The following is a 16,235-nucleotide window of genomic DNA, read 5'->3' on the forward strand; positions in this document are numbered from 1 at the left end:
GGCTGGCTAAATTAAATTGGAGACTTCTTGTGTCCTGATGGAATAGGTGGTAGAATGGGTTTGGTATTAGACCCCGGGCGGCTTGAATGAGCAGAAGGCAGCGATGAGCATGATTTGGACTTTAATGTTCTGACATCAGAGCGGTTAGATGATGGTAGACGTGGTGTGTCTGGAGTGGTGCCAAAGCTCTTCTGATCACCTGTAATATATAGAAGGCATAAACAAGCAGGTAGAAGATAAACCCCACACATTTTGGCTTGCTCAGATAAATGATGTTGCATGACGTGTAGATGACCATTCAGATTTCAGTTTAGCTTACTCAGACTAGTACAAACAAAACTATCTTTGAATAGCGTGGTCAGGGGTTAAACCTTCTGTCAAGCTTTGATTCATGTTTAAATGCCCCAGCTGGAGAATGCAGCCCTCTTTGTGGACCATCGTGATTAAGACAAAGTGAAGGGAAATCCATAGCAAGAGGGGAGCGCAAATCATCCAATTGGGACAAAGTTCCAGTGACAAATGTCTAAGATGGAAAGTGAAGGGAAATCTCTCAAGTGGGACAGATACTAAAATAGCCAAAAAAGTTCTGCCCATACACCTATAGATTATCTGCAGATTTTCTGTGGTCAGATGGAAAAAATGCAACAGATTCCTCCATCTACTCTAAACTGTGTGGATGGAGGAATCTCCCACTGGGCCAAGCTTCAGTATCTTGCTAGTTGGCCCCGCTGGCTCTTAAAATACCTGAACAATCTGATTGGTGCAGGCAGTGTTCAGGTATTTTGAGAGCCAGCGGGGCCGACTAGCAAGATACTGAAGCTTGGCCCAGTGGGAGATTCCTCCATCCACACAGTTTAGAGTAGATGGAGGAATCTGTTGCATTTTTTCCATCTGACCACAGAAAATCTGCAGATCATCTATAGGTGTATGGCCAGCTTTATACATTATTGAAAGGCAGTTGGCTGTTTTGGTATGCTACAGTTTGAAATTTTCCCAACAGAATAAGCATGACTGTGTTCAAACTTGTTTATATCTGCTATTTTCCAGAAGCAGGCTAGCATAATAATGTATGCAGTTTAAGAGCTTTACTTTAGTTGAGTGCTTTGTACTGAAGAGAGTTCCTTGATGAAGCAAAAGTCAGCTGATTTGGCTTTGGAGAATGCCAGTGTACTGGGCTAATTTCTGCAAGTTGGAGCACAAGCAAGTTTATTACCATCAGAAGCCAACGCAGTTCTGGTGTACTGGTGGATGTCTTTTCAGGACGTTTATCATATTATATGATCAGCAATGTAGTGAAAAGGAAATGCCTAAAACATTTTAAAATAGTGCTTACGATTGTATTTGCAAAACTTAAAGAAAAAAAAAAAGAATCACACAGCCTACACTGCAAACTTCATACATTAATATGAGTATCTTGTCTGACACCACTGTCATTTTCAAGAAGCCATTGGAATCTTGTAATAGAGAAGTGTCAGAAAAAAAAGTTTACTAATCCATCTTACATTCAATAAATTCCTGAAATATTTGTGCAGCTGTTCCACTCAATCCCAATTTACATCAGATTTAGGCTGACACCAACAGAAAAGGAGACGTTTAAAGTGATAGTATTTAGTGGTAATTGAGCTTCTAAAAAAATATTATATATATATATAATATATATTTTTTTTTTTTTTAATAGAAATTATATGTTTCAATTTGTTGTATTTTGCCTTTAATTTAAGAACATAAGATGTATTCCATTTTACATTTAAATGTACTTAACCAATACACTATCCATTTTGATAGTTGAACTGGTTACTAACATTGTACAAAAATGCAGCTTCTGCTAGGCAATGGTCTAAGAAACTAATGTTTATATTTATAGGAGGTGGGTGGAAAAAGGTAACATAAAAGAAAAGTAAGAAATTCATGTGGGATATATGGCTACTCTGGCAACCCACTAATAAAATAAGAAATGAAACTTTACAAACCTGAAAAACTGTCTAGCTCTTGCCTAATACCTGAGAGATCAAGTGGTTCTACTCTTTCTTCTGGAGGGGACTGAATGTTGATGACAGGAGTTGGCTGGGAAGATGATCTTCTAACAGAAAACGCACCAGCAGAAGACAGTAAGGACAAGCCAGAACTAGCCCTGGAGTCCCTGGAACTGCGGGAATAGAAAAAGAAGATACATTTTTTATATAGCCATTGTATTTACCCTTAACTGTACATAGTTATACATAACATATATCCAGGGCAAGTGGCACAGGAAACTGTATAAACTGTGGGCTAATAAAGACTCTCACATCCCATCAGCAGCACTTTAGAGTTGATGGCTTCCTACAGATGAGATGACTAATCCAAAACCATCAATATTTTCCACATGACATTCTGCAGCTCCAATGTTAGCGGCTTTAACAAGTTATCGTGTTAAAAAAAAAAAAAGAATACTACAAGAATTTGGTCTGGAGTCTTTTTTTAGTGAATTGTGAGGTTATGATGGACATAACACATGCCATTGTCAGATTGGCCCCAGATGTTACTTAAATAACAGAAGATCTGTTAAAAGTACTTACACAACTTGACTATGTACCTGGCTCTACATTCCAACCTTTGCAAAGTATGTGTTTATTGAGGGTAATCATTAATAAAGATTTACGGTGATCTTCCATGGTGTACATGTTAGACTATTTGCATAGATTTGCTAGCTAGTGCAAGTTAAGCATGCACCTTTAGACTTGATGATCTTCCCGATTTTGTTTTGATTTATTCAATGTTATAATTGATTAAGGATGATGCTTTGTTCCGTTGTGAGGCACCAAGTACTACTGAACATGTTATAGTAGAAACCAGTAGCATTTACCTCTCAAAAAACGCATTGCTATGCTTTGACAAGTAACATCATCAACTGTTATTGTTTATTATAATTAAAGGTTCAATAACCTGTTATGGTTGGCAATAGTTGTTGCCATATCAACCACGTAACTAACTCAGCATTTTGTTTTGGGAATAATATTTTGGTTATTGCGTGAAGTTTATTTTGACCCTCTGCTCAGGAAGGGGGAATGCATTCTTTAGCAAAATGTCATGGACTTGCGAAGCTGATACTTTTTCATCAAATATACGGTATGCTGCCATGTTGCTGAGGACACATGTGGTTGTCAGGGGGTAAGAGGCAAAGCCACAAGTCCGGCTGACACTCTGCAAAGACCCAGGAAGTGAGTGTGCAGGTATAAAAACCACACATACTGTCCCTTCCTGGGATCTGAACTATGGTATTTAAGTATGTAACCTTTGTACAAAGTGCCTATATTTCATGTCAAAATTAAGCTCATATTATAGAATTCATATTAGATCAATAGGTTTCCGACATATAATATGCTATAAAATGCCAACCCCACTCAAAACCAACATTTCATGATCAGTCTCTTCATGATTTACCTGGTTTCAGGGCTGACTGGTGGGAAACTACGATCTGCAGTTACATTACTACCACTTGGCTTCATTGATGAGCATGATGCAGGGTCTAGAAGGCGGCGGTGGGTGCCCAATGTTGCTGGGGCAGTTAGTGGACCTCTACAAATATATAATATCAGATAAACACATTATTTGTCAGATCAGGCCCAGTGTTAGCATTATGTTACTTATGTATGGGCATCACTGCAAGGTTCTATTTTAAGAGTATTAAATCTTACCTCTGAAACAGCTGGGTGTATGTTCCGGGGGTCTTTCCTGCTAAAGCCTGTCTTGTTGCTTGCTGACGTCTCTGAACAGAGGCTTCCTCCTGAAATCAATAATCACTGTCAAACATATGACAAATGATATACCGTGTGATCATGACTATAAGAGTGACTTACTGCAGGTGTTTTTTGTGGGGAAACCTTGGCTGAGATTCTAGCAGAATAATTTCTTGCAGTGGAATCCTGAAAATCATTGTTGTAGTTCTGAGACTCTTTAGTAGCTTCATTAGGTGAGGATTCAGTGAAAGGTTTCCCAGAATCTAAATGTAGGAGACAATATTAGGTCAATGCTTTAAGATGACTAGTATATATATATATATGTCTTACTTTAAAAGAGCAGGGTTTGCCTTAAAGGAGAACTATGGGGTTAGGGCTTTTCCCCATAGTTCTCCTTAGGGTAACGGGAGGACACAAACTAGCGTCCCCCCGTCACCCTAAGCTCAGTATACCGTGAGCTACAGCTCACGGTATACTGAGACGCCGCAGCTGGAGTGCATACCGACAATTATGTCTGGATCCGCCCAGCTGCGTGAGTGACAGCTGGCTCCGCCTATCTAGAGGCAGAGCCAGCTGTACCCGCCCCCTCCCCCGTCTGTTCCGCCAGTCAGCGCTGCAGGAGCGGGGAGGGGGGAATCCAGCCACTCCCCTGTCATGGCAAAGAGCTGTGACAGGATCGAGAAGTGAGCGAACGCCGGTATGTGTTCGCTCACTTCCCGATCTACTGAGCCGACCTGTGACAGTCTCATTGTCACAGGTCGCCTAGAACTATGAGGTGAGTGGAACGCACTCACCTCATAGTTCTCCTTTAAATAGTATGTACAAAAGAGAACCCTTCCTCACCAATGAAACTGCAAAGCTACTCATCCACTCCTTATCTCTTGTCTTGACTATTATAACTCCCTCCTCATTGGCCTACCTCTACACAGGCTATCCCCCCTTCAGTCTATCATGAATGCTGCTGTTAGGTTCATCCATCTAACCAACCGCACAGTGTCGGCAACCCCGCTCTGCAAATCCCTCCACTGGCTTCCAAACGCCCAAAGGCTAAAATTTAAAATATTAACAACCACTTACAAAGCCATCCACTACTCTGCCCCTGGCTATATCTCCAACCTTGACTCAATGTATTACCCTAACAGTCCCCTCTGCTCTTCCAAAGACCTCCTGCTTACCAGCTCCCTCGTCAACTCTTCGCATGCTCGCCTCCAAGACTTCTCTCGAGTCACTCCCATCCTCTGGAAATCCAACCTGTCCATCTATCTCCTACTCTGACTGCCTTTAGGCGATCCCGTAAGACTCATCTCTTCAGGGAAGCCTATCCCACCTCAAACTAACCACTTAACCATCACGTTCTCAAACAATTCATCCCCACACAGCTACCTCCTCATGTATCACTTCCCTCCTCCCTTACAGAGATTGTAAGCCCTCACGGGCAGGGCCCTCCTTACCATATTGTCTTGAATTGTATTGTGATTGTAATGTTTTCCTTATATTGTAAAGAGCTGCGCAAACTGTTGGTGTTATATAAATCCTGTATAATAATAATAATGATGATGTACAAAAGAGAACCATTGAATTTCCCCTTTTAGACAGTTTTCCCTTTTAAAAGATAAACCCCCATCTCCTGTTCTGGTGCCAATAGTAAAATTTGTAAAAAGAGAAGGTGAAGCTCCACAGCAACATAGTTACAGCAATAAAAACCTGACATTGATTTGAATACTTTTCTACCATATCCAAAACTAAAAACAAAAAAACATTTGGCTAAAAATACGGTTTAAACTAAATACATTTTTATAAGACGTTCACATTTTCACAAGCTTGCTTTTCCACATTTGCATTATTGTATTACATATAGAGATATGAGAGCTCTCAGTGGCTCTATGCAGTTACTTTCTCTCCCTCAAGATAAAAACAATGGGAGTGGCGAGCGCACAACAGGTGTGGACAGTATGGAAAAACCTTAAATCTCCCTCAGCAACTGTTGAGATAAGATGCCTGCCAGACAGTTGCGGGAATTGTTTTCAATGAGTCGGCTGACTCAGAGTTGCATTTTATATATTTATTCAACAAAAGATAGAAAAGACTATGATGGCTTTTTAAGAGGTCATCACAGAAGTATTGGGGATGCTTGTAACAGCCAAATAACAATTTACCCCTAACTGCTATTATACAGCAAAATATGAATTACAATGTAAAATATTGTTGTATTGGTATGAGGTATAAAAATATAATTACCGGTTCCGGATTTAGCTCTGGTTAAGCTCTGACTAGATTGTCCTGGCTCAGTCAGGCCTAGGTACTCTTTAACAAGCAATCTTAATTGACCGTAGGCTTCATCTAAATCATCTGTGCAAATAAGAAAAGTCAATAAATATCTTTCATACCAAATTTTAGTTTAGTTACTAATCAACACAAATACATTATATGGCCAAAAGGTATGCAGGCACCCTTCCAATTCATTGAATAAGAGCTCCATCAGTTGAGCTGCATTGATTTGCACAGATCAGTACAGGCTCAAGACCAGTGCCATAGATTTGGTCATTCAAAATATTTACATATGAACTCATTCTACACATTGCAAGATGTATGTATTCAAGTGTAAAAAAAATATTATTATTACCTGTATTGATGACAGCATCAAAGTAGCCTGGGCAGTCTTGTTGTATCTTGACATACATATCCACTCTAGACACAGCAACATCTATCTCGGCTCTACTGAACAAGCCCTTCCTTCTCAGCCAGCCTTCATACTTCTCCTTGTTTAATGGCAGGAGCAAGATGTAGCGTGGTTTAAAGTAGGAATTCTTCAAACTTCTAACACCCTAGATCATAAAATATCAAAACAAATCAGTTTCATACTTCTCTTCAGTTTTAAAGCAAAATGCCAGGCAGCAGGGAAAGCCCAGTGAATGGCTAGATATGTGGAGTAAAGGCGAAATTCCCTGTATTGAGGGATCCTTAAGTGCTGGAATTTTAGGTTAATGTCTATACGGGAGGACACAGATCACATCACATCGTAAAAGCCACATAACAATACTTGCTGGTCTCACCCTCTAACTTTTGGAAAAAACCGAGGCAGGTTACATTAAAATCACCACTTCACTGTAGGGGCCACTGGTATATAGTATTATTTATTTCACTCCTCCTACTCAAACTAAACTATCTTGGGTCCTTTGAGTTTGTGCGCTCTTTCCTCAATCACTGGCATGTATGCAAGTAACTGTAGGTGCTTTATGACATTAAAGGAGAACTATGGGGTTAGGCCTTTTCCCCATAGTTCTCCAAAGGGTAACGGGAGGTCACAAAACTAGCGTCCTCCAGTTACCCAAAGCTCAGTATACCGCAAGCTGCAGCTCACGGTATACTGAGACGCCGCAGCTGAAACGGATCCAGACAATTATGTCTGGATCCGCCCAGCTGCGTTAGTGACAGCTGGCTCTGCCTATCTAGAGGCAGAGCCAGCTGTACCCGTCCCCTCCCCCGTCCGTTCCGCCAGTCAACGCTGGAGGATCGGACAGGGGAGGGGAGAATCCAGTCACTCCCCTGTCACAGCTCTCTCCAGTGACAGGATCGAGAAGTGAGCGAGCGCCGGTATGTGTTCGCTCACTTCCCGATCTACTGAGCCGACCTGTGACAGTCTCATTGTCACAGGTCGGCTCAGATTATGAGGCTGAGTGAAAAGCACTCACCTCATAGTTCTCCTTTAAGTTACAGTACCATTGACTGTTTCTTAAAAATCTACCACATCTCTGCTTGGTTTGAACTACAGTGGTGCTGCAAAGAGCCAGGGGAGGTTGATACAGAACAGAAGTAAAAAAGGTACTTATACTACCATTTAACATTTTATAATTTTAGCACTTGCTTTATGCACTGAAAAGAAGTACCAATTAGCCCAGAGTTTTGCTTTAAATATATAATAGCTGTAACTTGTGTCATTAAATAAGCGAAGATGTTTTCCACAGAGTGGTTGTTTAGTAAAGCCTTCATATTGTTGATACTCATCTGTCAGCAAGATGAATTGAGCCAACACCCAGTCATAGTGGATGGGCATGAGAGCTAGAATTCAACCGGGAACGATTTGTTTGATGCTTTACAACCTAAATGTATTTGCTTCTGTAAAACACAGTTTCAATTGTCACGACACAAAAGCGATTTATTGGCATAGTGTGCTCCTGCTTTAGGTAGAGGACATGGCTCTTACTCTAATTTGCATGTTAAAAAAAAAGGAAGAGGTAATATCCTGCAACTGTTTAGGTCCATAGCTTTTTTAAAATCTTATTTCCAATATATATTATTAAACCACTATAATCCTGAGCAACTAAATAGAACGCATTTGACTAATCTGCCCACAAAGAAACACAGAGACACCCTTTGCAGAATTAACAGCATTTATACATAATAAGAAACACCTCTATTTCCATGTGGGTGCAACAAGCAAGACCTTCTCTGGCAACAGATTCTACGGCCTCTATGCTCAGACCATAGTAGTGACCACTGTATTTCAAAGTCAGGAGAAACAGACCCTAGAAAAAGGCAAAACACATTTAACATTAGGGATGTAAAACTCATACAGGTAATATGTATTGGCAAGTAAAATGAAGTATTTATGTTAGTTACTCATTTTTACACTATTAAAGCTTCACCCAAATGACATACTTCATTGTTAAATGTTGGAATGTTCAGTCACCTGGCCTATATCTTTTTAGGGACTTCAGCAGTGAGATCTCTGACAGGGTGGCGACCTGTGCTACACATTGATAGCCGATCAGATTATTGCTCTAAAATGACAGTGATCATCATCTGGGATCACAGAGATATTTCAATCAATTTAAAGCTGCAGATGTTGGTAAAATAACAGCTGGTGATCTTACCAAAAAGGTCATTTAGCACACTCTGTTCCGTGGTAATAACGGTCTCCTAACTGTACTACTGCATTTTCACCCTGTGACACATGTTCCTGGTGGAGACTACAAGTGGCCATGATGACACACATTATGCAGGTAATGTGAAACTATCAGTATACCAGTCAAGAGTAATGATGTGCTGCCAGTACATGCATGTAGACAGGAAGTGGCGGAAAGAGGTTGGTCGAAATTTCTAGAACCAGGATGCAAAAGAGGATGATAAAAAGGTGTGAAGAGTAATGTATAAAAAAAATACATGGCAATTGTTTGTGATATATACGCTGCTAGTGCAAGTTAAAACTGGTCAGTTGATGTTTACATCTACTTTATGAGAACAGGCGAAAAAGTTGGTCTTATCAAAAAGTGTGTTCAATTTTATGATTAGACTTATTGCTTGAGTACACTGTCTAGTGTTGTGCACTTATTACATAATAAACACATTACTACATAAGATTAAAGTGTCACTTATTATTTCTGAATATAGATTAGGATATCAGCTATAAAAGTACTAAGTATACGTTTTACTTGATACTCTACTGATAGTTCACATTGTAACATCAATTCACTGTACTTAAAGTGACATTAAAAGGATATATCCCCCCCCCCACAATGTTAATGAAAGCACTTACCTTAAATGATGTCTCTTGATCCGATTATCTTCTTCTTTCCTGTAGTTTTCATCTGCCCCTCCAGCGCTGGTGCTGGTCCCCGATCCAGCGCTGACTCCTCTGTGCTTGCTGGCACTTCCTGTCCCACGGAGCCTGTGCGGGTGCACGCTGCTGCATTTACTTACCTTGCGTCTCTCCTCATCTCCCGGCCAAAGATCTGAACTGCGCATGCGCTCGCCCCAAGATCCTTTGCGGCCGCCTGACAATCTTCAGATGTTCGGACGGAAGCGCGCGGCGAAGACACAGGTAAGTTTAAACCCTTTTTAAAAGTTTTTTTTCTTTAAATGTTTTTGCGTATATCTACTGCTTGCTAGCAGTAGATATATGCAAAAACTGCTGAGAGTTTAATAACCCTTTATGTTAAAAAAAAAAAAGCTGTAATGGTTTGGAGGTAATATGAACTCAATGTTAAGTCCATACAGTTTAAACTAATGCATTACTTTATTTGTAGAATAAAAATAATGATGTTAATAAAAACAAACATTTAATACATGGGTGGCCCCATGACCTGGGCTTCTTAGTACACTATAAAAGCACAGCAGTAGTACTTTCTTGGAAATGTAAAGAGGATACATGTGAAGGTAACGGTACGATCCAGCACAGATATTACCTACTGTTCTGGGAGAACCAAACACATTTTTTCATTACATGTAAAGGTGTGCTAGTATTAAGGGATCTATCATGCTATTAAACAAGACTATTAGAAGACAAATAAACCCTGTTTAAAATACAGAACTAGCCATTCTCTTACGGAGCATGTCATATTCTCGAATATCTCTGGGGTGACAAAGTGGAAATCAAACCCTTTCTCTTCTCCAAAGTAAGGATTTCTGGTGGTATGACAGGGGCTGAAACAAAAAAGGCAATGTTAAGTTACAATAAAAGAAACAGTCCTATTTAAAATCTAGCTGAATTAAAAACACTTACTATGACAATAGTTGTAAGCAAATGTTGCACTACACCCTTTGCTTGTTAACAAACAGTAAGCATGTCATTAGCATCTGCACGCGGAGAGACCATTGGAATAACAACAATTAACTTCTCAACCACCAGCACCTTTTTCAGCTCCACGGACACTAAGAGGACTCCTTCCTAATCAGCTACCATCAGATCCACACATCCAACCGAGGAACCAGTCCATTTCCCCATCAGCACTGGAACCGATGAAACACATCCCTCGCCGATGACATCACGTCACTCCCAACCTCATGGCGAGTCTCTACAGGGTCACACTTTGATTTACACATTGCTCAAGTTTCATCCACATATTTCATTTTGTTTTCTCGGCTAACTCGGACCACCCTACAACATCCCGGAAGCAATTTTTTGTCACTACGAGGTACTACTGTACACCACGGACAAACCCTAACCGTCTCCTCCACCCCATTTTCTCCAAATCCAGCCACATCATTTTATTTATTTTCATTTGGTTGTAGCGCTTCTTTCATTGTAATTGGTTTAAGGAAGATATGGGAAGACATCCTAGAGAATCCTAAGAGCTACTTCACACATACGCGTTCCAGGAGCACAGCAGAGCAGTTACAGACCGGATCAAAACTGCTTCCAATGTATTCCAATGGTATTTTGGGCTCTAGTCACACTGCAGCCTTCAGTTCTAGAGCATGTAGAAAAACTGCAGCAAGCCTTTTTTTTCCTGCTCTGGAACGCTCTTTTTTTTTTTACAAAAGTGACCCAGAACGCGGCAAAAAACGCACAAAAACAGACTGCACTGCGTGTGCAGAAACTCTTACAGATCTGGTCTGCATTTGGTGTGAACAAGCCTTATGTCTCTGCATTTATTTTATTTATTAAGAAGCCTCCAAATAGCACTAAAGGGCATACAGGCTAGTATCAGCATAGTGAGAGACCTGCATGCCAGTGCCTATATGACTGGCAGCTTTACAGGGAGACATTCCAGTTTTTAATATTAGTAAAAGAGCTTAAAAAAAATAAAAACCACTGTACATGTAAAATAAGAGAAGCAGTGCCAAAAACTAACATGTGTACATCCTTTGAAGATAATGGATTATGCTTGCTTTAGAGTAGCAAAAAAACATGCCAAAAGGTTCTTTTTCCTCATGTCTTAACTGGTGACAACACATTAGAAAATGAAATATCCCTGTAATAAAAATTGCTGAAATGAAAAGCACTGAGATGTGGGGAAAATGTAAAAACCTTTTTATATATAGTTAAAAGGGATTAAAGAAGAATTACAGGTTTTAGAAAAATGAACCTTTGCAGGAGGCCTACCCCCACACTGCAGGGGTTGGCCACTAGTTTTTCTCCAGGAGCTCCAAAAAAGAATACTCACCCAATCCTCTGTCCCACCTGCCTGCTAGACTGGTCCCCACAGCCTCTTCTCCCCTGGGTCCCGGAGGTCTAAGCCCTGCTGACATTATCACTCCTAATGCAGTTCTGTCACCTTTATTGGACATGAGGACGCCAAGGGACATACTACATCCAGTGTGGAGGGGGAGGGAGGTGAGTGGTCACTGCTGCAGGACCGAGGATCAGGTGAGCATTTGTCTTCACTTTTCACCCCTAGTAAAAATCCTTACAGTGAGTGGGTAGCCCCACTGCAAGCATTAATTTTTCTAAAAGCTGGAGTTTTTCTTTAAAGGAGAACTATAAGGTGAGTGCTTTCCACTTACCTCATAGTTCTAGCCGACCTGTGACAATGAGACTGTCACAGGTCGGCTCAGTAGATCGGGAGGTGAGCGAACACATACCGGCGTTCGCTCACCTCTCGATCCTGTCACGGCTCTCTGCCGTGACAGGGGGAGGAGCTGGATTCCCACCCTCCCCTCTCCGCCAGCGCCGACTGGCGGAACGGACGGGGGAGGGTACAGCTGGCTCTGCCTTTAGATAGGCAAAGCCAGCTGTCAGTCACGCAGCTGGGCGGATCCCGGCATAATTGTCGGGATCCGCTTCACCTGCGGCGTCTCAGTATACCGTGAGCAGCAGCTCGCTCTAGTCCTAGATTGTTCACTTCTCCTGCCTTCTTCTAACTCTTCACCCTTTTGTGAATAACCCTGATAGAATTAAAGTTAGTATTTCGCCTACCCTGTATCGCAATCCTGTCACTGGAAAGTTCTTGCCATTGACAGACTCACTAATGTGCATTCTAAAAATGGATGATTCACTATACCAGATGTCATCACCAGTTGGTCCTGCAGATGGAATCTGAAGCTGCAGTTCCCAGTTTTTTCCCCATGAGGAAAACTGAAGATGTCAGTGCAACAACTTAAAGAGTCAAAATCATCTGAACGTTTTTTAGTTTTACTGGAAAAACACCAAAGAACAATAAAGCATATCTTCATGTCTAAACACATATCAACAACAGCATATAGTTGAACTATTGAGCACACTAGAGACTGATGCTGCTTGTTGGTTATCTTCACAGCCCTCACTGTCTTCAAGAGCAGCAGCCAGCTCAGAGGCCAAACTGTGACCTGAGAAGCACAATGTATACGCTGTCACCTTTAGAGGAAGCCACCTTACCTTTATGCAAGAAACAACAAGAGCATATGTGTCTTGTAAGGAGTATAATTGAGTTTACATAAGCTGATTGATTAATGGCTCCGTGCAGAATATTAACCAGAAAAATTCCTCAGATCCACTGTATAACTTGAAAAAGGTTGTGACGTGTTCAAGTGAGTTATCGTTATGGTTCTAATTTAGCAAGGTATGGAGTCTGACTCCCAATGCTGTGTCATATGCATGGGCTGACCTAGATTAAATCAAGATGGTGCATATGGCCTTCATCATATTTCACAGTAACATTTACTTTACTAATCTTCTAAACTAAGCATGATTAAGCACAGTACCCTGCTGTGAGGTTATTAAATCTATGATCACATATTTTTCTATGTTAAATGCTAGGGATGCACCGGTATCAAATATTTGGGCGAGTTTTTGTCCAAATGTTCCTGATGCCTATCCTGATACCGGAACTTCTGGGATAAGGAAGCTGGATGGCGAGTCATTACATGCTGCCCAGCTTCCTGATTGGCTGGAAAGCCGGCTCCATGCTTCCTCGTCACTTGGTGACAATGGTGCATGGAGCTGTCTTTCTGGCCAATCAGGAAGCCAGGTGGTGTATAATGACTCCAATAAGGCCAATAAGGAACCTGGGCAGAGAGTCATTACCCGCCCCACGGCTTCCTGATTGCCCAGAAAGCCGGATCCATGCTGCCTCCCTTCCTGGTGACGAGGGAGCATGTAGATGGCTCCCAGGCTAATCAGACTTCTATAATGGGACTTCCGGTATCTGTATTCGGTATTGGCAATTACCAAAACAAAAATATTGGTACTCCTACTCAAAACCGAAAAACTTGTATCAGTGCATCCCAGTCAAATGCTCTACATGTTATAATTTCCAGTCCAAATAAAGTTTGTCTTGGTGTGGCAAATCTGAATATATTGACGAGCACATCTAGATATGAGCGTTATTTTTGTCTAGCGTGAGCTATTTCCACCATGTGGCAAAGTGAGAATCATATTCTATGGTGCCTTCCTAGGAGCAGTATAAATAATTATTTTACGCTAAAAGCCAACACTGATTAGGGTATGTATAGTGTTTTCCATAAATGTATATATATACACATCACTGATTATGGATAGCCCGGTCCTCTCCTTTAAACCCAGGATTATATAAACCTTTAGTAATCAACAAGAGCAGAACTAGTGTCGGGTTTTCTCAATAGACAACCCACCATACACACCAGCTTAAAAATGTAAGCAGCCTGCATAAACATGTATAGTTTATATAAAAGATACTGACTAAAAACCTCTGTAGCTTCCCCTTTACGGGCCTCAAGACAGATGTTTAAAGCTTGTGAAATGCATACATGATGTTGCTAAGAAGTATCTTTCAGTTACTAAGTTGGGCACTGGTCAAATCAATTAAAAATAAATGATGAACTTTTACTGTGTCATACATTCTAAAATCTATTTTACTGCTAATTTGTGTTTCTGAAATTAAATAATGTATTTTATTAGCAAACATCTTCAATCCTTTAATCTTAAGATGTTTCTACTTTCTAAAAGGTTGTATAACTATATTCAACATTAGCAGTTTAACGCAAACCTGTAAGGATAGAAATACAGGAGCTGCTTTTTCGGACTTTGACCCTGATTTACTTAAGAGAACTATGGCCCAACCTTTTTTTTGCTGTAGTTCTCTTTAGGGTCACAGGAGGACATATACCAATGTCCTCCTGAGACCCAAAACTCAGCAGATAGCGAGCAACTGCCCAAAATATGCTGACAGAGCAGAGCCACACTGCAGCCAGGATGGATCCTGACAATATTGTCGGGATCCACCCCGCTGCCTGATTGACAGCTGGCTCTGCCCCTACCCTGTCCGTCCCTCCAGCCAGCACTGGGGGAATGGAGAGTGAAAGCCCTGTAGGGAGCGGTGACAAACAGTCACCGCTCCCTGCAGGGACATGATCAGGAACTGAACAATCGGCAGTATCTGATCGCTCAGTTCCTGGTCAATAGAGCCAACGTGCGACAGTTCCAGGGTCACACGTCAGCTCTAATTATGGGGAGAAGTGTATTTCCTCCTAATTCTCCTTTATGAATTGGGCACGTACACTTTGCAAAGTTATGGTTCACTTAATTTTGCAAAGAATACCCAATCACTTGCAAGAAAAATGAAAAAACAACAGGATTTTTGCTTTGCTCAACACGTGATTAGATGAATTTTGGCACAGCTTTGCCATATTTAACAAGTGAAATAAACATTTCCTTGCAAAGTAAGCATGCTATATTCCTTTAGTTAACAGTTTTTGTCTTTTAAAGTGCTTGCTCAGGGGCTCCATCTTTCCAATCCTGGATTTACTACCCAGTGACTTACTTACCTAAAACAAGTAAGAGCCAGTTAAGTCCAAAAAGCCTGAACTCTTGTCCTGCAGTTGAGTTCAACCATATTCAACTTTAAACTTTTAACATCTTCGCAAACATTATAAGGTGCCAGGCAATTTCTTTATTAGTCAGAAAAGCTTTGAATGTGCCCCTCTCCGCTTTGGTTTCACTTTGTTACTGGGTCCTGCCTTTCTCCAAATACATGGCTAAGCCTTAGTAATTCAAATTCCAGTGTCTAATGATAGTGCCAATGGGGGGCACTTCCAGCAGGCATAAGGTAACAGCAGGGGGGCACGGAGTTAAAAAAAAAAGGGGGCAAGTGTTCACAGGCTTGCTGAGAGAAGAGATGCAGTTGTGGCAGTGAAAAGATGAGGGACATGCAGGTGCAGTGTGCAGACATTAAGGGAGAAATGGTGGTAAAAATGCATTAGTGAGAGGAGGGGTAAAGGTGCAGAATAAAGGACAGTGTGAGAGGGAGTTGAGGTATAGTAAAGGGTGCAGGCATGGTGGGGAAAACTGGGAAGCATGTAGGTAGGGTGTAGAGAACAGAGGGATGGGGTGGATTATGTAGGCCAGTGTGCAGGTACAATGGTGTGTGCAGGTACAATGGTGTGAGCAGAGGGTGTGTATGCTAGTGTGCAGACAATGGGTGAGAGTTTTGGGAGGGATTGCCAAGGTGCATTGGTGAAAGCTGGGGTAGAGCCATGCAGTCATGGGGTGGTGGTGTGCACAGTGGTAAGTGGGCATACTGAAGGATGCATTGGCGAGATTGAGGGGAAGCATGCGCATGTGCTGTAGTGAAAAGTAAGGCACAGGTGCTGTAGTTAGGTACAGGTGAAGTGGCGGAAGAGGGAGTGTAGGCAGAGAGGGTGGTGACAGACGGGGGAAGGCAGGAGAATGAATGGTGAGAGAAGAAGGGGTGTAGACAGAGTGGATTCTAAAAGGAGAGGTACAAAGCAATTGTTGCTGAGCGAAAGGGCGTATAGGAGGGGGTTTTAGTTGAGGGTGCAAGGGGGTTGGATGATGGGGGGCCTGGGGGAGGCTGACATTCCTGGAGGGGGATGCATTATAGT

At 41.5% G+C, this 16,235-nt stretch overlaps 1 protein-coding gene across 1 annotated transcript in view; it reads right to left on the minus strand.

Annotated features, from left to right (window-relative positions):
- The window catches only part of LRGUK (leucine rich repeats and guanylate kinase domain containing), a 52,513-nt gene continuing 36,278 nt past the window's right edge, over positions 1-16,235 (minus strand). Inside the window, exons 12-20 of the mRNA XM_018566319.1 lie at positions 10,043-10,139; positions 8,129-8,242; positions 6,340-6,541; positions 5,955-6,065; positions 3,837-3,979; positions 3,675-3,763; positions 3,421-3,555; positions 1,971-2,146; positions 1-199 (exon numbers count right to left, since the gene is read on the minus strand). Of these exons, the coding sequence (XP_018421821.1) occupies positions 12-199; positions 1,971-2,146; positions 3,421-3,555; positions 3,675-3,763; positions 3,837-3,979; positions 5,955-6,065; positions 6,340-6,541; positions 8,129-8,242; positions 10,043-10,139 (1,255 nt within the window). The 3' untranslated portion in view covers positions 1-11. The remainder of the gene's footprint in view (positions 200-1,970; positions 2,147-3,420; positions 3,556-3,674; positions 3,764-3,836; positions 3,980-5,954; positions 6,066-6,339; positions 6,542-8,128; positions 8,243-10,042; positions 10,140-16,235) is intronic.

Source organism: Nanorana parkeri, unplaced genomic scaffold (genome assembly GCF_000935625.1).
Source record: "Nanorana parkeri isolate BGI_ZX_2015 unplaced genomic scaffold, ASM93562v1 scaffold27, whole genome shotgun sequence".
Classification (NCBI taxonomy): Eukaryota; Metazoa; Chordata; class Amphibia; order Anura; family Dicroglossidae; genus Nanorana; species Nanorana parkeri.